The 24199-nt window shown below is 43.4% G+C and overlaps 1 protein-coding gene and 2 long non-coding RNA genes across 5 annotated transcripts; 2 read left to right on the top strand and 1 right to left on the bottom strand.

Moving 5' to 3' along the window:
* The first annotated feature begins 34 nt into the window (after nt 1-34).
* Nucleotides 35-18584, top strand: riox2 (ribosomal oxygenase 2). Of its 2 annotated transcripts, none has more exons than XM_045224140.1 (10): nt 35-164; nt 489-923; nt 1458-1577; nt 3268-3396; nt 5873-5976; nt 6264-6369; nt 6737-6908; nt 17683-17771; nt 17845-17997; nt 18339-18584. In XM_045224140.1, exons 2-10 carry the CDS (start codon nt 495-497, stop codon nt 18495-18497), a joined length of 1461 nt encoding a protein of 486 aa, XP_045080075.1. In that variant the 5' UTR covers nt 35-164; nt 489-494; the 3' UTR covers nt 18498-18584. The 2 variants fall into 2 exon arrangements, with proteins under 2 accessions (XP_045080075.1, XP_045080074.1); XM_045224139.1 differs by having other exon boundaries at nt 35-143.
* Nucleotides 18585-18657: 73 nt separating this feature from the next.
* Nucleotides 18658-23608, bottom strand: LOC123492143. Its single transcript, XR_006661647.1, has 2 exons — nt 23536-23608; nt 18658-18888 (listed from the first exon to the last, which is right to left on the bottom strand). It is a non-coding gene; the product is annotated as an uncharacterized LOC123492143 (long non-coding RNA).
* LOC123492142 lies at nt 20086-22363 on the top strand. 2 transcript variants are annotated; one of them, XR_006661646.1, is made up of 3 exons: nt 20151-20522; nt 21523-21583; nt 21772-22363. It is a non-coding gene; the product is annotated as an uncharacterized LOC123492142 (long non-coding RNA). The 2 variants fall into 2 exon arrangements; XR_006661645.1 differs by having other exon boundaries at nt 20086-20522; nt 21523-22363.
* Nucleotides 23609-24199: the final 591 nt, after the last annotated feature.

The raw sequence follows: 24199 nt of genomic DNA on the forward strand, positions 1-24199 counted from the left end.
TCACCAGAGCGGAAATTGGAAAGTACTTGTTTCCCTTCAGACATTTTATGCTGCAGAACAGAACTCCATTCTCACATGTGTAGCTATCAAACCAAACTGATTTGGGAAAATAGTTTGTTGCTAATATATTTGTGTTGAATCAGGTAGGAACATAAGCAAAACAGGTAGCTATGTTTTAGCTACGTTTAACGATACGAGCAGCAAAACTAACATTATATAACGTTAGCTACAGTTTGCAAGTTAGCTAGTTAACGTTAGCTAACTAGCTTGTTAGCCCATAAGCTATGTTATTAGCTAGCTAACATGTGTACCAATAATTTTTATCTAAAGCTAGCTACATAACACCAATTATTTGCTATCGAACGGGCTATTGCAACTGCATAACTTCAGCTTGCGAGTTAATTTGATAGCAATGCAAAATGAAAACAGAAACTGATCACATAGCTAGCTATCTTCTAATGCCACTGATGTAACGTTATCTCTATCAGCTAAAGATGCCCAGGAAGGGAAGAAGAGCAGCAGCCGGAGATGATGAAGCAGTCGCTCCCAAACAGAGGAAAACAGACTCCAATGGTGTCCCCTCTCCTTTCTGCTTCGACACCCCAGACACTGTCTTCCAGAGCCTAATTTCCCCTGTGGGGCAGAAGGAATTCTTCACAGATTACTGGGAGAAGAAGCCCCTCCACCTCCAGAGGTCTGACCCAGCCTTGGCCTCCTACTACCAGTCTCTGTTCCAGCTCTCCGACCTGAAGGGGCTGTGCTCCCAGGGCCTGACATATGCCAGAGACCTCAATGTGTGCCGCTGCGTCCAGGGCAACAAGACTGTGTTGAACAAGGAGGGCCGTGTCAACTACAGCCAGCTCAGGAAGGACTTCAACCAGAAGAAGGCCACCATCCAGTTCCACCAGCCTCAGAGATTTAAGGTGAGAGTGGTGGACAGGTGTTTATCCACAGTGTTTTGTACTCCTGAGTCGTGCATTCTGGTCCGTGGTAGTATGAAACAGGAGTCTAATAAAAAGCATGAGCTGGCGCACACCCAGAGAACATTATTTAGTGTAGAGGTGCTGACTAATGGTGAATAAACTGTAAGCTATAAAAACAAATAAAGAGAGTCGCACACTCTGTATAAACTCCCAGTAATTTATTGGGTAAGAAACCACCAACGTTTCAGCATCACTGTGCCTTCTAACCCTGAATAACCAGGAGTGAAGAGGTCCTAGTTAGCGCAACACTGTGGCAGTGTAGTGACAGATATCCTTTAGCTCAGATTCAGATGTGCCTATTTAAATTCGAAAGCCTTGAACTAGGATATGTTGGTGAACACAACAGTAATTAAAAGCTCTTGCACAGATATATCTGAACATCTTGGTCCATATTTGTGCAGAGCTGAACCCAATAGTATTCTATTAGGAGATTCTAAGCTGCCTGCTCTCCTCTAACTAACTGTGTGTCTCCAGGACGAGCTGTGGCGGATTCAGGAGAAGCTGGAGTGTTTCTTTGGGGCTCTGGTGGGCTCCAACGTCTACATCACCCCACAGGAGTCCCAAGGGCTACCCCCACACTACGACGACGTGGAGGTACAACACTGAACTGGCCCCAACATGGTCCACATCAGTGTAGTGTTCAGTGGGAACCAAACAGGAGAAAACATGTCATAGCTACCCATGGCGGCAGGTAGCTTAGTGGTTTAGACCGTTGTGCCAGTAACCGAAAGGTCGCTGGTTCTAATCCCCGAGCCGACTAGGTGAAAAATCTGTCGATGTGCCCTTGAGCAAGGCACTTAACCCTAATTGCTCCTGTAAGTCGCTCTGGATAAGAGCGTCTGCTAAATGACAAAAAAAAAAAACTAATTGTAACTTTCCATTTGGAATTATTTTGCTACGATGTTCCCTACTGAACATAGCCCAGCCTGCAATGTTTGTAGTATAGTTTGAGGGTTAGACAATATTTAATCATGTTTACATACTGTTTTACCCACTTCATATGTATATACTGTATTCTAGTCATCCTATATAACTACTGCTGTACACACCGTTCCTATTCATATACTGTCCATACTATCTACACACCATCATATACATATATACTGAACAAAAATATAAACGCAACATGTAAAGTTTTGGTTTCATGAGATGAAATAAAAGATCCCCGAAATGTTCCATACGCACAAAAAGCTTATTTCTCTCAAATGTTTTGCACAAATCTGTTTACATCCCAGTTAGTGAGCATTTCTCCTTTGCCAAGATAATCCATCCACTTGGCAGATGTAGCATATCAAGGAGCTGATTAAACAATATGGTCATTACACAGGTGCACCTTGTGCTGGGGACAATAAAAGGCCCATTTAAAATGTGCAGTTTTGTCACACAACACAATGCCACAGATGACTCAGGTATTGAGGGAGCGTGCAATTGGCATGCTGACTGCAGGAATGTCCACCAGAGCTGTTGCCAGAGAATTGAATGTTCATTTCTCTACCATAAGCCGCCTCCAACGTCGTTTTAGAGGATTTGGCAGTACGTCCAACGAACCTCACAACCACAGTCACGTGTATCCACACCAGCCCAGGACCTCCACATCCGGCTTCTTCACCTGCGGGATCGTCTGAGATGAGCCACCCGGACAACTGATGAAACTTTGCGTTTGCACAACCGAATAATTTTGGCATAAACTCTCACAAACCATCTCAGGGAAGCTCATCTGCGTGCTTGTCGTGCTCTGGATCAACGTGTACGACGGCGTGTTCGAGTTCCCACCAATAGCCAGCAACTTCGCACAGCCATCGAAGAGGAGTGGGACAACATTCCACAGGCCACAATCAACAGCCTGATTTAACTCTATGCAAAGGAGATGTGTCGCTCTGCATGAGGCAAATGGTGGTCACACTAGGTATCTGTGACCAACAGATGCATATCTGTATTCCCAATCATGTGAAATCCATAGATTAGGGCCTAAATAATTTATTTCAATTGACTGATTTCCTTATATGAACTGTAAATCCTTGAAATTGTTTCATGTTGCATTTATTTTTGTTCAGTGTATATATTTATATTCCGGACTCTGACATTGCTCATTATGCTATTTCTTAATTTGTTTCTTAGAATTTTGGGGATTTGTGTGTATTGTTCTGTAATGTTCGGTTTTACTGCACTGTTGGAGCTAGAAACATAAGCATTTTGCTGCACCTGCGATAACATCTGCTAAATATGAGTACGCGACCAATAACATTTTATTTTATTTGACATTGGTGGCTTGGCCTCTCCCCAGGTGTTTATCCTCCAGTTGGAGGGCGAGAAACATTGGCGTCTGTACAGCCCCACAGTGCCCCTGGCGAGAGAGTACTGCGTGGAGCTTGAGGAGCGCATCGGCAGCCCCACCCACGACATCATATTGAAGGTATGTTAGGTGCAGGGTGAAGTTGCCCCTAATCTGGGTTAGTTTTGCATTTAATGGGGGCAATTGCTACATACATTTTGGGACTTTTAAATTAAAGATATACAGTGGCTTCAGAAAGTATTCAGACCCCTTGACTTTTTCCACATGTTGTTATGTTACAGCCCTGTTCTAAAATGGATTAAATTAAATGTTTCCCTCATCAATCTACACACAATACCCCAGAATGACAAAGTGAAAACGGATTTAAAAAACAGAAATACCTTATTTACATAAGTATTCAGACCCTTTGCTTTGAGACTCGAAATTGAGCTCAGGTGCATCCTGTTTCCATTGATCATCCTTGAGATGTTTTTACAACTTGATTGGAGTCCACCTGTAGAAAATTCAATTGATTGGACATGATTTGGAAAGACACACACCTGTCTATATAAGTTCCCACAGTTGACAGTGCATGTCAGAGCAAAAACCAAGCCATGAGGTCGAAGGAATGGTCCGTAGAGCTCCGAGACAGGATTGTGTCGAGGCACAGATCTGGGGAAGGGTACAAAAAAAATTCTGCAGCATTGAAGGTCCCCAAGAACACACTGGCCTCATTTTTAAATGGAAGACGTTTAGAACCACCTAGACTCTTTCTAGAGCTGGCCGCCCGGCCAAACTGAGCAATCGGGGGAGAAGGGCCTTGGTCAGGGAGGTGACCAAGAACCCGATGGTCACTCTGACAGAGCTCTAGAGTTCCTCTGTGGAGATGGGAGAACCTTCCAGAAGGACAACCATCTCTGCAGCACTCCACCTATCAGGCCTTTATGGTAGAGTGGCCAGGCAGAAGCCACTCCTCAGTAAAAGGCACATGACAGCCCGCTTGGAGTTTGCCGAAAGGCACCGAATGTACTCTCAGACCATGAGAAACAAGATTCTCTGGTCTGAAGAAACCAAGATTGAACTCTTTGGCCTGAATGCCAAGCATCACGTCTGGAGGAAACCTGGCACCATCCCTACGGTGAAGCATGGTGGTGGCGGCATCATGCTGTGGGGATGTTTTTCAGCGGCAGGGACTGGGAGACTAGTCAGGATTGAGGGAAAGATGAACGGAGCAAAGTACAGAAAGATCCTTAATGAAAACCTGCTCCAGAGTGCACAGGACCTCAGACTGGGGTGAAGGATCACCTTCCAACAGGACAAAAACCTTAAGCACACAGCCAAGACAACGCAGGAGTGGCTTCGGGACAAGTCTGAATGTCCTTGAGTGGTCCAACCAGAGCCTGGACTTGAACCCAATCGAACATCTCTGGAGAGACCTGAAAATAGCTGTGCAGAGACGCTCCCCATCCAACCTGACAGAGCTTGAGAGGATCTGCAGAGAAGAATGGGAGGAACTCCCCAAATACAGGTGTGCCAAGCTTGTAGTGTCATACCCAAGAAGACTTTAGGCTATAATCGCTGCCAAAGGTGCTTCAACAAAGTACTGAGTAAAGGGTCTGAATACTTATGTAAATGTGATATTTCCGTTTATTCATTTATTTTTTACCAGTATCGCAATATGTTTTCCATTGCAAAAATAAAGAAATGTGACTCTGGATGACAACATAATGATGTTTGTTTCCAATATTATTTTCCTAAAGAAGTTTAATCCGCTTTGTGTTTTGTTTCCTTGCCACGATACTAATGAGCATTGTGCTACTGATGTCCTCCCGGCCCAACTATAAATGCCTCATGAGCTTAGTTTAACTGTAATACACTATCAGAACCCAACATTTAAGCCTGTTTTACTTCATTGTTTGCAAGCAATGTAATTGTAAACAAACACCTCTGTAGCCTCAAAACATGGTTAAAACTATAATTTTAATACCATGGACGGTCAATCCTTGCATCCATAGCTTTGTCTATGAATTTGAGTGGTTACATTTCTCCTGCCCCATCCCTCAGCTTTTTACCAAAACAGTGGGGGGGTGACCCACATTGCTATTGTTTGAACTGCAGATTGCCACTTTAAGGTTAAGATTGAGGGAAAGGAAGCTGATCCTAGATCTGCACCTAGGAGAAACTTCACTCCAGAGCAGGTACTTTACTCACAGCACAGGGTTAGCGACATGGGTCCCAGGAACAAGGGTCAGGCACTACTGAGCTTTAGCAAGAGAACATGCATGAGAAGACACACTTGTCTGATAACAAGTACAAACCAACCGACACCATTAATTCAGCAAGTATTGGTTCCGAATCCCAAACATTTTTGTGCTGTGACCAGTCTAGAGCTTTAGGGGTTTCCTTGTTACCTGTCGAGTAAACAAAACCAATGTCTCTCTAGGCAAGACCAGTCAAAAGCCACAACCCGAAAGTAATCCGCAGTAGTGCACTTATGAGTCTTGATCCACATTTGGGAAACACTTCATTGGAGTATTTTGCAACGTAGTGTGACTTGTGGCCTGAGCTATTTGAGGGTAAGTGAGGGGGGGGGGGTGTTTGTCCTTTCTTTCCATAGGCAGGTGATCTGCTCTACTTCCCCAGAGGAACCATCCATCAGGCAGACACCCCCGTGGGAGTGGATCATTCTACCCACCTGACCCTCAGTACCTATCAGAACACGTACGTGAGACTCACTGTGTCAGCGACCCTCTGGTTGGGAAAAGGAATAGGCACACTATTAAAAACCTGATCTTTTATTTATACAACTATTAATATCATGACGTTTCAGCCGTCAATGGCCTTCGTCAGAATTTGCCAAATCGTAGCCTGACATATCTTCCCCTGGGATTCGAACTGGCAATGCCTCTCTCACCTCAACGCTATCTCAGCCCCACCACTTCTTAAGTTACTTTAACTTTTTTCTTCTCCTTTTCTTTTCGGTCTCTCTTTCCCATTGTTCACCTCAGGTCGTGGGGAGACTACCTGGCCAACGTCTTTCCCAATTTCTTGTATGACTCCCTTAAGACCAGTGACATCACCAGGAGGGTAGGCATGCCCAGGAGAATATTGATGGTGAGATCCACTTCCGTACTCTGTTCCAACACTTAAACATTTCATCCTTCCTTCTGTCCTTCCTCAAGGGAAACACTCATCTGCCATGGTCGGATTGGTGAATGGGAGTGATAACTTACAGTTCAGTAATTACCTAAAGGAGGAATAAGGAATTTGAACTGAGTTGAATGTTTAAAATAAAGTTGGAAATTTTGTTGTCACTATTGTTGCATGTTCTGCTGAATTCTAGATAGAAGATATTGCAATTTCGTTTCATAATAGAAATTACAATGTAGGCCTATTGAAAATAATAGTGGCCTACCTGCATAGTTCAGTCTTATCTACCGCTATCTATTAAGTACTATAACTGCGTGTGTGTGTGAACCAGGGAGCAAACGCACCCCCAGACACAAGCAGGCAGTTGGCCTCATTACTGAGGAGCGTGGCAGATCAGATGGAGAGGGGCGAACACCAACTCCGTGCCGGGGACATGAAGAGGGACTTTGCCCTCCACAGACTACCACCATACACACCAGAGCAAGACGACATCTCATCACCAGGTGTGTGTCTTGCTGAATAATAGTTAAAAGTCGAACGTTTATTACAGACAGTGTGTGTTGCCCATAGAATGTACAACAATAAATGGAAATTTATTTTCATGCAATTCCACATGTGTACTTAGAGGAATATATGCAAATTGGCCCATAACTCAACCTATACAACAACATAGGCCTAAGACTATACATCCTTTAAACAGGGTTCATACAGACATTGGCAAGTCAAATTCAAGGACTTTTTCAAGCACTTAATTGTAATTTACAAGGACCTCAATGTTATACAATTGTGCGGCCTGTAGCCTAGCGGTTAAGAGCATTGGGCCAGTAACCGAAAGGTTGCTGGTTTGAATCCCTGAGCCGACTGTGAAAAATCTGTCTGTGCCTTTTAGCAAGGGTACTTAACCCTAATTCCTCCTATAAGACACTCTGGATAAGAGCGTCTGCTAAATTACTAAGATGTAATAATTTAGATAAATGTACATATAGAGCTTAATATAGAGACCCCATTCTAAAAAGTGTCAATGTTTTAGGCCTTGCCAATGCATTGATTTTCTAATTATTCTAAAATATGTGAATAATGTGGATTTGTCTGACTAAATAAATTGGCTATAATAATTACAAGGACTTTTCAAGCACCAAATTGAAAACATTTCTAGGTAGGCCTATTCCAGTACTTGAATTTCTGAGCTCCAAATTCAAGTTCAAGTGGGCTACATCAAACCCGTTATATTGTTTGAAATTGCAGGTGTAACATGGAAACCGAAATATATTTGTCTTGCTATTTCATTACCAGATTATCTTGTGAAGAAGCTCACTAGCTCACTAGTCCCCTGTAGCTCATGGCGCTTGCAACGCCAGGGTTGTGGGTTTGTTTCCCACGGGGGGCCAGTATGAAAATGTATGCACTCACTAACTGTAAGTCACTCTGGATAAGAGCGTCTGCTAAAATGTAAAATGTAGGCTATGTAATTTGTTGTCATTATATCCAGAATAATGTATAGGAATAGCATTGGGTGTTGCACAATAGTCTACACAGTCCAATCCGAGGCACAAAAACATGAAAACATGAACTCATTACCTTGATGCTTTCTCTGTTAAATCTAACAACACCCTGCTGTAAATCAAGCAGACTACAATAGATGATCAACATCAATTCACTAGGGATATTAGATCCAATGTGGATCGAGTCACAATTGTCTTCACCGGCGTAACGAATGAGACACCCAAATATTCTGGACATTCCTTGCGGACACCTTTTTATCAGCACTTGGGCTGTTGTAGCATCGCATGCGCTATCACAACAGCTGTTCCTCACTTGACTGTCATTCTGAAAATTCCTTCCTGTGTCAGATGATGATGTGTGAAATTATCATGGAGTAATTAAACAGCTCGACACCAAATGCGCATCCAACAGGTATTATATGTAATTATTGGAGAACCACATTAATGACAGTATCGATTTAGGTTTTAAGTATCAAGGTAAGATTACTCTTTCTGTTAGAAGCATTCTATTTTGCAATTGCATAATGTTTGGAGGATTTGTGTGCCCATGAAAACTGTTTTCACCACGTTACATAAGACACAAAATGATATGTAGTTACACTGCATTTCTGAGATCCCTATACCAAAAACTGTCTGACAGCTAGAGCCAGGATTCTTACAGGGTTCAAGTTCAATGTCTAATTTAACTGATTAATGGTTAATGAGCTGTATAAGGCCATAAATCAACAGGAAAACGCTAATCCAGAGGCAGCGCTCCTAGTGGCCGGGGACTTTAATGCAGGGAAACTTAAATCCGTTCTACCTAATTTCTACCAGCATGTTAAATGTGCAATCAGAGGGAAAAAAACTCCAAAAGACCACCTTTACTCCACACACAGAGGCGCATACAAAGCTTATAAGAAATCCCGCTATGCCCTCTGACGAACCATCAAACAGGCAAAGAGTCAATACAGGACTAAGATTGAATCGTACTACACCGGCTCTGACGCTCGTCGGATGTGGCAGGGCTTGAAAACTATTACAGACTACAAAGGGAAGCACAGCCGCGAGCTGCCCAGTGACACAAGACTTCCAGACGAGCTAAACCACTTCTATGCTCGCTTCGAGGCAAGCAACACTGAAGCATGCATGAGAGCACCAGCTGTTCCGGATGACTATGTGATCACGCTCTCCGTATCCGATGTGAGTAAGACTTTTAAGCAGGTCAACATTCACAAGGCCGCAGGGCCAGACGGATTACCAGGACGTGTACTCCGAGCATGTGCTGACCAACTGGCAAGTGTCTTCACTGACATTTTCAACATGTCCCTGACTGAGTCTGTAATACCAACATGTTTCAAGCAGACCACCATAGTCCCCGTGCCCAAGGACTCTAAGATAACCTGCCTAAATGACTACCGACCCGTAGCACTGACGTCTGTAGCCATGAAGTGCTTTGAAAGGCTGGTCATGGCTCACATCAACACCATTATCCCAGAAACCCTAGACTCACTCCAATTTGCATACCGCCCCAACAGATCCACAGATGATGCAATCTCTATTGCTCTCCACACTGCCCTTTCCCACCTGGACAAGAGGAACACCTACGTGAGAATGCTATTCATTGACTACAGCTCAGTATTCAACACATTGTGCCCTCAAAGCTCATCACTAAGCTCAGGATCCTGGGACTAAACACCTCCCTCTGCAACTGGATCCTGGACTTCCTGATGGGCCGCCCCCAGGTGGTAAGGGTAGGTAACAACACATCTGCCACACTGATCCTCAACACGGGGGCCCCTCAGGGGTGCGTGCTCAGTCCCCTCCTGTACTCCCTGTTCACCCATGACTGCATGGCCAGGCACTACTCCAACACCATCATTAAGTTTGCCGACGACACAACAGTGGTAGGCCTGATCACCGACAACGATGAGACAGCTTACAGGGAGGAGGTCAGAGACCTGGCCGTGTGGTGCCAGGATAACAACCTCTCCCTCAACGTGACCAATACAAAGGAGATGATTGTGCACTACAGGGAAAAAAAGAGGACTGAGCACGCCCCCATTCTCATCGACGGGGCTGTAGTGGAACAGGTTGAAAGCTTCAAGTTCCTTGGTGTCCACTTCACCAACGAACTATCATGGTCCAAACACACCAAGACAGTCGTGAAGAGGGCACGACAAAGCCTATCCCCCCTCAGGAGACTGAAAATATTTGGCATGGGTCCTCAGATCCTCAAAAAATTATACAGCTGTACCATCGAGAGCATCCTGACTGGTTGCATCACCGCCTGGTATGGCAACTGTTGGCCTCCGACCGCAAGGCACTACAGAGGGTAGTGCGTACGGCCCAGTACATCACTGGGGCCAAGCTTCCTGCCATCCAGGACCTCTATACCAGGCGGTGTCAGAGGAAGGCCCTCAAAATTGTCAGACTCCAGCCACCCTAGTCATAGACTGTTCTCTCTGCTACCGCACGGCAAGCGGTACCGGAGTGCCAAGTCTAGGTCCAAAAGACTTCTCAACAGCTTCTACCCCCAAGCCATAAGACTCCTGAACAGCTAATCATGGCTACCCGGACTATTTGCACAGCCCCCCCCCCCCACCCCCCCCATATTTTTACGCTGCTGCTACTCTGTTAATTATTTATGCATAGTCACTTTAACTCTACCCACATGTACATATTACTTCAACTACCTCAACTAGCCGGTGCCCCCGCACATTGACTCTGCACCGGTACCCCCCTGTATATATAGCCTCCCTACTGTTATTTTATTTAACTTCTGCTCTTTTTTTTTCTCAACACTTTTTTGTTGTTTTATTCTACTTTTTTATAAAAAAAGAAATGCACTGTTGGTTAAGGGCTGTAAGTAAGCATTTCACTGTAATGTCTGCACCTGTTGTATTCGGCGCATGTGGCCAATAAAATTTGATTTGATTTAATATATGATATAACAACAACTTACTCTACCATAAATGCAAGGACAGAAAAGTAATGTTTTATCAAATCAAACTTTATTTGTCACATGCGCCGAATACAACCGGTGTGGACCTTACCGTGAAATGCTTACTTACAAGCCCTTGACCAACAATGCCGTTCAAGAAAGAATTAAGAAAATATTTACCAAATAATCTAAAGTAAAGAATAATAAAAAGTAACACAATAAAATAACAATAACGAGGCTATATACAGTGGGGAGAACAAGTATTTGATACACTGCCGATTTTGCAGGTTTTCCTACTTACACAAAGCATGTAGAGGTCTGTAATTTTTATCATAGGTAAAATCACATTGTATGATTTTTAAGTAATTAATGTGCATTTTATTGCATGACATAAGTATTTGATACATCAGAAAAGCAGAACTTAATATTTGGTACAGAAACCTTTGTTTGCAATTACAGAGATCATATGTTTCCTGTAGGTCTTGACCAGGTTTGCACACACTGCAGCAGGGATTTTGGCCCACTCCTCCATACAGACCTTCTCCAGATCCTTCAGGTTTCGGGGCTGTCGCTGGGCAATACAGACTTTCAGCTCCCTCCAAAGATTTTCTATTGGGTTCAGGTCTGGAGACTGGCTAGGCCACTCCAGGACCTTGAGTTGCTTCTTACGTAGCCACTCCTTAGTTGCCCTGGCTGTGTGTTTCGGGTCGTTGTCATGCTGGAAGACCCAGCCATGACCCATCTTCAATGCTCTTACTGAGGGAAGGAGGTTGTTGGCCAAGATCTTGCGATATATGGCCCCATCCATCCTCCCCTCAATACGGTGCAGTTGTCCTGTCCCCTTTGCAGAAAAGCATCCCCAAAGAATGATGTTTCCACCTCCATGCTTCATGGTTGGGATGGTGTTCTTGGGGTTGTACTCATCCTTCTTCTTCCTCCAAACACAGCGAGTGGAGTTTAGACCAAAAAGCTCTATTTTTGTCTCATCAGACCACATTACCTTCTCCCATTCCTCCTCTGGATCATCCAGATGGTCATTGGCAAACTTCAGACGGGCCTGGACATGCGCTGGCTTGAGCAGGGGGACCTTGCGTGCGCTGCAGGATTTTAATCCATGACGGCGTAGTGTGTTACTAATGGTTTTCTTTGAGACTGTGGTCCCAGCTGTCTTCAGGTCATTGACCAGGTCTTGCCGTGTAGTTCTGGGCTGATCCCTCACCTTCCTCATGATCATTGATGCCCCACGAGGTGAGATCTTGCATGGAGCCCCAGACCGAGTGTGATTGACCGTCATCTTGAACTTCTTCCATTTTCTAATAATTGCGCCAACAGTTGTTGCCTTCTCACCAAGCTGCTTGCCTATTGTCCTGTAGCCCATCCCAGCCTTGTGCAGGTCTACAATTTTATCCCTGATGTCCTTACACTGCTCTCTGGTCTTGGCCATTGTGGAGAGGTTGGAGTCTGTTTGATTGAGTGTGTGGACAGGTGTCTTTTATACAGGTAATGAGTTCAAACAGGTCTAGTTAATACAGGTAATGAGTGGAGAACAGGAGGGCTTCTTAAAGAAAAACTAACAGGTCTGTGAGAGCCGGAATTCTTACTGGTTGGTAGGTGGTCAAATACTTATGTCATGCAATAAAATGCAAATGAATTACTTAAAAATCATACAATGTGTTTTCATACAGACCTCTACATGCTTTGTAAGTAGGAAAACCTGCAAAATCGGCAGTGTATCAAATACTTGTTCTCCCCACTGTACTAGGTACCGGTACCGAGTCAATGTGCGGGGTTACAGGTTAGTCGAGGTAATTTGTATGTACAGTGAGGGAAAAAAGTATTTGATCCCCTGCTGATTTTGTACGTTTGCCCACTGACAAAGAAATGATTAGTCTATAATTTTAATGGTAGGTTTATTTGAACACTGAGAGACAGAATAACAACAAAAAAATCCAGAAAAATGCATGTCAAAATGTTATAAATTGATTTGCATTTTAATGAGGGAAATAAGTATTTGACCCCCTCTCAATCAGAAAGATTTCTGGCTCCCAGGTGACTTTTATACAGGTAACGAGCTGAGATCAGGAGCACACTCTTAAAGGGAGTGCTCCTAATCTCAGCTTGTTACCTGTATAAAAGACACCTGTCCACAGAAGCAATCAATCAATCAGATTCCAAACTCTCCACCATTGCCAAGACCATAGAGCTATCCAAGGATGTCAGGGACAAGATTGTAGACCTACACAAGGCTGGAATGGGCTACAAGACCATCGCCAAGCAGCTTGGTGAGAAGGTGACAACAATTGGTGCGATAATTTGCAAATGGAAGAAACACAAAACAACTGTCAATCTCCCTCAGCCTGGGGCTCCATGCAAGATCTCACATCGTGGAGTCGCAATGATCATGAGAACGGTGAGGAATCAGCCCAGAACCACACGGGAGGATCTTGTCAATGATCTCAAGGCAGCTGGGACCATAGTCACCAACAAAACAATTGGTAACACACTACGCCATGAAGGACTGAAATCCTGCAGCGCCCGCAAGGTCCCCGTGCTCAAGAAAGCACATATACATGCCTGTCTGAAGTTTGCCAATGAACATCTGAATGATTCAGAGGAGAACTAGATGAAAGTGTTGTGGTCAGATGAGACCAAAATTGAGCTCTTTGGCATCAACTCAACTCGCCGTGTTTGGAGGAGGAGGAATGCTGCCTATGACCCCAAGAACACCATCCCCACCGTCAAACATGGAGGTGGAAACATTATGCTTTGGGGGTGTTTTTCTGCTAAGGGGACAGGACAACTTCACTGCATCAAAGGGACGATGGAGGGGGCCATGTACCGTCAAATCTTGGGTGAGAACCTCCTTCCCTCAGCCAGGGCATTGAAAATGGGTCGTGGATGGTTATTCCAGCATGACAATGACCCAAAACACACGGCCAAGGCAACAAAGGAGTGGCTCCAGAAGGAGCACATTAAGGTCCTGGAGTGGCCTAGCCAGTCTCCAGACCTTAATCCCATAGAAAATCTGTGGAGGGAGCTGAAGGTTCGAGTTGCCAAACGTCAGCCTCGAAACCTTAATGACTTGGAGAAGATCTGCAAAGAGGAGTGGAACAAAATCCCTCCTGAGATGTGTGCAAACCTGGTGGCCAACTACAAGAAACGTCTGACCTCTGTGATTGCCAACAAGGGTTTTGCCACCAAGTACTAAGTCATGTTTTGCAGAGTGGTCAAATACCTATTTCCCTCATTAAAATGCAAATCAATTTATAACATTTTTGACATGCGTTTTTCTGGATTTTGTTGTTGTTATTCTGTCTCTCACTGTTCAAATAAACCTACCATTAAAAGTATAGACTGATCATGTCTTTGTCAGTGGGCAAACGTACAAAATCAGCAGGGGATCAAATATTTTTATCCCTCACTGTAGGTAGGGGTAAAGTGACTAATATACACCGGGTAGCAGCAGTGTAAAAACAAATGGATCTGAGGACCCATGCCAAATCTTTTCAGTCTCCTGAGAGGGAAAAGGTGTTGTCTTGCCCTCTTCACGGCTGTCTTGGTGTGTTTGGACCATGATAGTTTGTTGGCGATGTGGACACCAAGGAACTCTCAACCCGCTCCACTACAGCCCCGTCGATGTTAATGGGGGCCTGTTCGGCCCACCTTTTCCTGTAGTCCACGATCAGCTCCTTTGTCTTGCTCACATTGAAGGAGAGGTTGTTGTCCTGGCACCACACTGCCAGGTCTCTAACCTCCTCCCTATAGGCTGTCTCAACGTTGTCGGTAATCAGGCCTACCACTGTTGTGTCGTCAGAAAACTTAATGATGGTGTTGGAGTCGTGTTTGGCCACGCGGTCGTAGGTGAACAGGGAGGACAGGAGGGGACTAAGCACGCACCCCTGAGGGGCCCCAGTGTTGAGGATCAGCATGGCAGACGTGCTGTTGCCTACCCTTACCACCTGGGGGCGGCCCGTCAGGAAGTCCAGGATCCAGTTGCAGAGGGAGGTGTTTAGTCCCAGGGTCCTTAGCTTAGTGATGAGCTTTGTGGGCACTATGGTGTTGAACGCTGAGCTGTAGTCAATTAACAGCATTCTCACATGGGTGTTCCTTTTGTCCAGGTGGGAAAGGGCAGTGTGGAGTGCGATTGAGATTGCATCATCTGTGGATCTGTTGGGGCGGTATGCGAATTGGAGTGGGTCTAGTGTATCCGGGATGATGCTGTTGATGTGAGCCATGACCAGCCTTTCAAAGCACTTCATGGCTACCGACGTGAGTGCTACGGGGCGGTAATAATTTAGGCAGGTTACCTTCGCTTCCTTGGGCACAGGGACTATAGTGGTCTGCTTGAAACATGTAGGTATTACAGACTCAGTCAGGGAGAGGTTGAAAATGTCAGTGAAGACACTTGCCAGTTGGTCCGTGCATGCTTTGAGTACACATTCTGGTAATCCGTCTGGCCCCGCGGCTTTGTGAATGTTGACCTGTTTAAAGGTCTTGCTCACAGCGGCTACCGAGAGCATTATCACACGGTCGTCTGGAACAGCTGGTGCTCTCATGCATGCTTCAGTGTTGCTTGCCTCGAAGCGAGCATAGGCTCGCGTCACTTGGTAGGCTCGCGTCACTTGGCAGCTCGCGGCTGGGTTTCCACTTGTACGTAATCGTTTTCAAGCCCTGCCACATCCGACGAGCGTCAGCCGGTGTAGTAGGATTCAATCTTAATCCTGTATGTCACATGAGTTTGGACAAATCTGTCAAGACACCAACCATGATAAAGGGTTAAACAGGTTTTTAAATCAACTCGTGAATTTTAAGGAATATACAGTGAGCACCATAATTCATTGGACAGTGACCATTTTATTTTTATTTTGGTTCTGTACTCTAGCACTTTGAGTTTGAAAGGATACAATGACAATGAGGGTGAAGTGCAGACTGTCAGCTTTAATTTGAGGGTATTTTCATACATATCGGTCCCCTCCATTTTCGGGCATCAAAAAACATTGGACAGTTTAACATAATGTAGAATAAAGTAATCATTGTTAATATTTGGTCGCATATCCTTTGCATGCAATGACTGCTTGAAGTCTGCGATCCATCGACATCACCAGACGCTGGGTATTTTCCCTGGTGATGCTCTGCCAGGCCTGTACTGCAGCCATCTTCAGTTCCTGCTTGTTTCGGGGACTTATTGCCTTCAGTCTCCTCTTCAGCATGTAAAATGCATGTTCAATTGGATTCAGATCCGGTGATTGACTCGGCCAGTCAAGGATTTTCCACTTTTTGGCCATCAAAAACCCCTTCGTTGCTCTAGCAGTAATTCTGTAGACTTCAGAATTCATTGTTCTACTTCTGTCTGCAGTCACATCATCGATGAAGACAAGTGAGCCTTTTCCACAGGTAGCCATACAGGCCCAAGCCATAACATCCCCTCCACCATGTTTCACAGTTGAGGTGATATGCTTTGGATCATGGGCATTTCTTTTTTTTCCTCCACACTTTCCTTTTTCCATCACTCTGGTACATGTTATTCTTTGTCTCATCTGTCCACAATAATTTTTTCCAGAACTCTTGGGGCTCTTTTAGGTGCTTTTTAGCAAACTGTAATCTCGCCTTTCTGTTCTTCAGGCTTATCAGTGGTTTGCATCTTGTAGTGTACCCTCTGTAGTCCTTCTGGTGTAGTCTTCTACGTATGGTAGACTTTGACACATCTACACCTGCATTCAGGAGAGTGTTTTTGATCTGTTGGCTGTTGTCAGGGGGGTTTTCTTCACCATAGAGAGTATTCTCCGGTCATCCACTACAGTGGTCTTCCTCGGTCTACCGGGTCTTTTGACATAATTGAGTTCACCGGTTGTATTTTTCTTGTTAATGATGAACCAAACTGTTGACTTGGGCATGGCCAGGGTTTTTGCAATGTTCCTGATTGATTGATTTTCATTTCTGAGCCTTATGACGGCCAGCTTCATTTGCATCGACACTGCTGTCTTCCTCATGTTGTCACACCCCAACAACAACCTCCAAAGGCAATAGCAAAGTCTAGAATCAATACTATTCATCAACAGCTCTCCTGCATTCACTAACGACACAAATGAATACACCTACCTAACGACACACACATCTGTGAAGCCAATTTAACAAATACTTGTAGTACCTTAAAATGCGGGGACCATGTACAAAAGGTGCTGTCATTTCTAAACGGTTCATCCGATATGTATGAAAATACCCTCAAATTAAAGCTGACAATTTGCACTTCAACCTCATTGTCATTGTATCCTTTCAAACTCAAAGTGCTAGAGTACAGAACCAAGATAACAAAAAAATGGTCACTGTCCAATGAATTATGGCGCTCACTGTAGCTATGTTCCCCTCTTATGTCTTAAAGTAATGACATGAAACAAATTGGCAGATTATTATCAATGACTTATCAACAGCTGTAATAAGTTGTCCAGCGTAGGAAATAGTCACTGGTACCCTAGTTTATAGAAAGACCCATCACCATCTTGCTCAAAACAAGCCTTTTGGAGCCAACGGTTGCGCTGTAAATACTAAAGGAAGTAGACGCATTCCATGGTCAAAGCCTGCCTCTTGTAGATCTGAAAGATTTAATCAGTAATATGGTACCTGTCGTGGCCAGAGGCGAAGAAAGCAGCAGGCAATGTTGGAAAACTTTAGTACCTTCCTTCAGGAACCAAGAGTATTAAGTAACTAATATGGTACACCTTATAGCTATCCAATCCTTTCAGATCTACAAGAAGTTCCCAGGAGGAGTTCAATGTGAAATTGGGCATGAGTGTGTACATGTATTAGCGTAGGTCCTTTCTCTCTATATCTAATCTGTGTGTGTGTTCTTCTCAGCTGGAAAGATGCCTGCTTTAGAAGATACGGTGTGTCTGAGGTTTAAAGACCACATCCTGGTGTCTTTGGAGACTTGTCAAAGCCCATCAGTAAGTGCCTTCAGTTGTAACAATTTACATATTTTACCTAGCTGCTCTTGGACTAACGTGTGTGTGTGTTTAGGATGGGTCGGTATCGTTGGTGGTCGATGTGATGCACTCTCTGAGGAACAGAAGGGAGAAACACATGATGGGACAGAGTGGTGATGATGATGATGATGATGATGATAATGATAGTGGTGAAGAGGAGGAAGAGGAGGAAGATGCACCCTCTGAGGTAACCTGGCACATGTTGCATAGACAATGTATTCAGTTGACATCACAATATCATGTATGGATATTGGATTTGTGTCAAGGTACCTCTACCATTTGGATATTATAGTAGATTATACACTGTGCCAGTCAGCCAGGATTTTAAATGGTTTATGAATGAAGATGTTTATGTAACTGTAATTCATATTGACCCTCATCAAAGTATCGAATCAGAAGCTATATGTCTGTAGATGAGGCCCAATTCCTGATATTTTGTTTACACAGGCAAAATGCATTGTCATGTTTCAGACTGTCTGTAAGGTTAGGCTCTGTCTCAGTCGTCATATCTCTCCGCCTATCTCCTAGACCCCCGGCATGACCTTCCCCTTCGAAGACCTCCCGGCCATCAGGCAGCTGCAGGCGGGACAGCCCATCCCTGTGGTTCAGCTAAAAAGGGGCTTGGACAATGACAAAGTCCAGATGGCGCTGGTGCTCTGGTCGGAGGGCCTGCTGGAGGTGTGCTAATACCCCAACAGCGTACTCTGACACCAACAACCACTGCTTTCCATTAGGTCATACAAATCAATAAAGAGTCCTTTATTCTACAGTTTACTTCATCTCGTTTAAACGTGTGTGTGTGAGATTTTTGTTTTGTCTGTTTACAGATCTGAAACAACTGTAAATGTAATATTGTAACATACTTTATCGACTGGAAACACTTCAAATACATCAACATTGCTTGGGGAAAGCGGGGGAGTTGACACAGGGATGTGGTTGGCTCGATCCGAGTCTGCTCTGGGGGCTTAACACCCCTTAGCGCTGCCAATGCAAAGTGTCTGTAGGCAAACAGACTTTCTTGGTTCCACAGGTACACTGTAGTTGAAGAGATCGGTGAACTCGGGCTGGATGATGTGTGCTGTGAAGAGAGCAGCAGTTATCAGACCTGGTCCTGGCCTTTCTGCCACCCTAGGCATGACAAAAAACATTGCCCCCACCCCATTCCCCTAAAAATAGCAAAGTCCCAGTAAGCAAAATTAGGTTTAAAATATGTATTTTCCAGATGTTGAAGTTAGGTTCAATTTAGGTTCTGAATGAAATGTGAAAATACGTTTCTGGACGTTGAAAAATACCTATATTACGGACATTGAAATCAGGTTCATTTTCAGTTCTGAATGAAAGTTGAAAAGACATAATTTATAGACATTTATGTTTGGACCAAATCAAGGCCAGTCCAAAAACAAACGTGGAAATCTAGGCAGGTCCAGACAGTACCAAAAAAAGATCTATGCGTACTGGGGTGTAGACTACAGTGTCTGCCTGCAATGGAATTTTATGAATGCCCATCTATGTGTTAGGCATACTGTTTGTAAAACACCAAAAGCCGGCTGGTCTGGAGAGGACCTAAAAAAGACGCCAAAAAGACGTCGGCGTCGGTCCTTCCTTACTGGGGTTTAGCCTACATGTCTGCCTGCAATAGAATTTTATGAATGCCCATCCATGTGGTAGGCCTACTGTTTGTAAAACAGGCCGTTGCATTGGCTTTAGTCCTGATTCCTGTGACTAATCAATTTGGCTATTTATAAGCTCTGAAAATCAGCAGCTACCCAACGTTATAAGGAGTTATCCTGAGCCTATTTGCAATGAGAAGCAATGTGTTTACACAGCGAGAAATGCAGAAGTATTTTCTTTTTCGCTATGATCATAAAACAATTTATTGATACAAACTTGAAACCATCATGACTACTTAGCCCACGGGGTGAACCCTTACAAAAAAAAGATTGCTGTTTTGAAACTGCAGTAAAAGTGCAGTAACTGCAGTCAACAGTGGTATTTTGGACGCAGTAATTGCAGAATAACTGCAGTTGAACTGCATTAACTGCAGTTACACCGCAAAATTACTGCAGTAAAAAATATTATTTTGGACGCAGTATTTGCAGCATACTGCAATCTTTTTTCGTAAGGGAAACTCTTGGACCGCAGTTGTGAGTAGCCCGATTGTCCATTCCATATTGTCCATTTTACTTTGAGGATGTTTTGTTTGTTAATATGGCTTTATTTTTTGATTGGGTGCCATTTGGGTTAGGCTATTTGATCACCTGCATGATGTAAAAAAGTGTCCATCTTATTATTACATTGTCATACATTTTATCTCCAGCCTGTAGGCTACAGAAAAGGCAACATTCTCTTTCTACCATAGGCTATATCTGCTACATGATTTATGATATATTTTTTTGGGACGGAACGTTGGTGGAGCGCGGCAGCGATGCGTCTCTCCAACAGCAGCCTGGAGAGGCGTGCTCGGAATTGACAAGCGAAATATGTTGCGCAATTGATCAAGTGGACACTGCTTATCACAGGGCGGCATCAGCGCTCAACTAAAAAGCTCATATGCCACTGGTTGAGAGAAATCGTCATTGTTTTTTGGCAGAATAATGTGAGGTTTTATGTGTTGTTGGAGGCTATGTTTCGACCAGAATCGATGCCTCTGTTTGACAACTCTTCGCTCCAAAAGATTGGCCGCTTCGTGGGCATATGCATGAACCTATTCAAGTAAGTAAATACATTTTGAAAATGTTTTTAAAAACTATGTATTATTAGATAACTACAGCAGGCCACTGTGTGTAGGCTAATGAGCTTTACAGAACTAAGTGAAATATCACCAGCTAACGTTAGTTAACTTTATATTAGCTTGTTATCTTGATGTTGGCCTATTTATCATTGTAAATTAAAAACTCATGCTCCAAATGCATTTGTACTGAACAAAAATCTAAATGCAAAGTGTTGGTCCCATGTTTCATTAGCTGAATTAAAAGGTCCCAGAAATGTTCCATATGCACAAAAAGCTTATTTCTCTAAAATGTTGTGCACAAATTTGTTTACATCCCTGTTGGTGAGCATTTTTCCTTTGTCAAGATAATCCATCCACCTGACAGGTGTGGCATATCAAGAAGCTGATTAAACAGCATGATCATTGCACAGGTGCACCTTGTGCTGGGGACAATAAAAGGCCACTCTAAAATGTGCAGTTTTGTCACACAACACAATGCCACAGATGTCTGAAGTTTGAGGGAGCTTGCAATTGGCATGCTGACTGCAGGAATGTCCACCAGAGCTGTTGCCAGAGAATTGAATGTTCATTTCTCTACCATAAATCGCCTCCAACATTGTTTTAGAGAATTTGGCAGTACGTCCAACAAGCCTCACAACCGCAGACCACGTGTAACCACGCCAGCTCAGGACCTCCACATCCGGCTTCTTCACCTGCGGGATCGTCTGAGACCAGCCACCCAGACAGCTGATGAAACTGAGGAGTATTTCTGTCTGTAATAAAGCCCTTTTGTGGGGAAAAACTCATTCTGATTGGCTGGGCCTGGCTCCCAAGTGGGTGGGCCTATGCCCTCCCAGGCCCACCCATGACTGCGCCCCTGCCCAGTCATGTGAAATCCATAGATTACAGCCTAATTTATTTATTTCAATTGACTGATTTCCTTACATGAACTGTAACTCAGTAAAATCGCTGAAATTGTTGCATTTTATATTTATTGTTCAGTATAGATAACAGCAATGGAAGAGGGTGAAAGGATTTTCTGCTCCAGCTGTCAGAAAAGGGAGTAGGTGGACTACATTACATTACATTTACATTAGTTAATATAGTGGAGGTTGTGGGATGACATTAAGAAAATATTCTCCTGTTTTAGTCCCTAGAGAGGAAAACTATGAAGACAGACAGATAAATGATAGTCAGGGCTGTCTAATTGTAATAAAGTGAAGCCTGTTTCTTTGTGATGTCTGTCCTCAGATATGGAGAGCTGCGAAAGCATGTCTGCAGATGAAGAGGTCCCAGTGAATGTCCCAAGAGACTGCTGGCACATCCTTGTATGCCATGGGGTTGTATGTGCACTTATGGTAGCACATGTTGTATTTAACAATACAGTTAAAAGTCACACACAATGTAGGCTACAAACTTATTACAACTGTAGCAGGCCAATCCTTCTGGAGGTATGCTGGGTGTGCAGGTTTCTGTTCCAGCCAAGCACTAACACACCTGATTCAACTTATCAAACCTAATGAGTTGATAATAATGTGTATTATTGCTGGGCTAGAAGTCTGCTCACCCAGTAGATCAGGGAGTGGAGCAAGGTTGGCCACCTCTGGTATGGACTTTTTTGTTCACCTGAAATAATGCTCAGTAAGATGTCTAACATTTACAAACAAGTTAGATTATTTGTACATTTTGAAATTATATTTTGATTAATTCAATGTTGATTCATTGAAGTGTTTAAACTTGTTTTAATTGTTAATTAAAAAGCATTATTCAAGATGAACTAGTGTCAATGTTCATTCATCACAGATCACAATTCTGCAATAAAAAGGTATGAATGGGATCAGTCTCTAATTTGTCTGTGTTTCTGTGTTGCTTTCTCAAATGATATGACCTTGTTGTCCAGTTGTGAGCTCTCCAATCAGTTTTATTTGGTTGTCACTCTGTCTCAGGATATCAGACATGTGAACCCATTTTGCAGCTTATGATAATGGCATGCATCACCAATGCAGCCAAGAGGCCTACAGTATGATGGCATAACTGGCCTAATGGGCATGTGCAATCAATGTGCCCCTTGTCATTGTACATCTGAAGCAGGGAATAGCTACTCACACATAATTTGCATATTGATGAGCTAGCTATATGTTCTGAATTTAAAATGATACCAGTAGATAATGTATATGAGGCTAACCATAAGCCAGATTTTCTACATTATTTTTCTGACATTAAATTGTTTAGTGCAAATGCAACCCTTGTATTCTAGGTATAGTACTGTACATGAAAATAAGGAGCTGGCAATTTGAAGACTAATTAAAAATGTCAAAAGGAAAATAATGGGGTGTGGGGAGCGAGAGAGTGTAATTCTACCTCGTTTATTTGCTGAGAATGATTTTAGAATACAGAGACTAAATCAGAAGGTCAATGGCATGGAGGAGGATTGCAGAGATGTTGATTGTGGGTAAAGAGAGATTTGCACAACAATGTTTGCATGTCAAGGCCACAATTTCCTTTACCCAAAGTACCCATTTATGTGCATGTAGGCCTATGACGTATTTCACAGGAAGTTAGCTATAATCATCAATGTCATGACACAAGTATAATGAAAGAGCGATAAGCTATAATATATGAGAATCATAATGTTAAGATACCATAATCCAATTGGTAGCATATTACATGGAAAATTCATGATTAGTGTGTCATTTACAATGTTATAATGCGTGTTACTGATGATTTCTAGCCTTTGGTGGGCAAATTTCAGTTTAGGTTTAGGTTGCTCGATGTTCATAACCAGCTAGCAGCACAAGAAACACGTTGTGCAAATCTCTCTTCACCCACCATCAACACCAATTGACCTTATGATTTTGTCTCTGTATTCTAGCAAAGCAAAATCATATAGAATTGGAAAACCAGACACAGCGATGATTGGCTTTCCTCCATCTCTTTTGGTTATGTTTGCCCGGAACTAATAACAGGCAGAACTACGTTTATGAATGAAATATTTTCAAGCAAAGATCTGCTCACCTTCCCACAATCCCCTGCGCATTTCTCCGCGTGCTCCCGTTGAAATTGAATGGGGGCGGAACTTCGTCTGGCGAATTCGGAAGTGGTGTAAACCTACGTAATGAGCGGGCCAGCCCCGGCAGTTATTATTATTTTTTTATTTTTTTATTTCACCTTTATTTAACCAGGTAAGCCAGTTGAGAACAACTTCTCATTTACAACTGCGTCCTGGCCAAGATAAAGCAAAGCAGTGCGATAAAAACAACACAGAGTTACATATGGGGTAAAAAAACATAAAGTCAAAAATACAACAGAAAATATATATACAGTGGTGCAAATGTAGCAAGTTATGGAGGTAAAGCAATAAATAGGCTATAGTGCAAAATAATTACAATAGTATTAACACTGGAATGCTAGATGTGCAAGAGATTATGTGCAAATAGAGATACTGGGGTGCAAAAGAGCAAAATAAATAACAATATAGGGATGAGGTAGTTGGGTGGGCTAATTTCAGATGGGCTGTGTACAGGTGCAGTGATCGGTAAGGTGCTCTGACAACTGATGCTTAAAGTTAGTGAGGGAGATAAGAGTCTCCAGCTTCAGAGATTTTTGCAATTCGTTCCAGTCATTGGCAGCAGAGAACTGGAAGGAATGGCGGCCAAAGGAGGTGTTGGCTTTGGGAATG

Source organism: Coregonus clupeaformis, chromosome 13 (assembly GCF_020615455.1).
Source record: "Coregonus clupeaformis isolate EN_2021a chromosome 13, ASM2061545v1, whole genome shotgun sequence".
Taxonomy (NCBI): Eukaryota; Metazoa; Chordata; class Actinopteri; order Salmoniformes; family Salmonidae; genus Coregonus; species Coregonus clupeaformis.

Bases quoted from the DNA above. Each gene is read 5' to 3' on its own strand.
- riox2 (XM_045224140.1), top strand. From the start codon at position 495: ATGCCCAGGAAGGGAAGAAGAGCAGCAGCCGGAGATGATGAAGCAGTC. The intron at 3,397-5,872 runs GTATGTTAGGTG...TTCTTTCCATAG, and splicing joins CCCACGACATCATATTGAAG to GCAGGTGATCTGCTCTACTT. The intron at 6,370-6,736 runs GTGAGATCCACT...TGTGTGAACCAG, and splicing joins TGCCCAGGAGAATATTGATG to GGAGCAAACGCACCCCCAGA.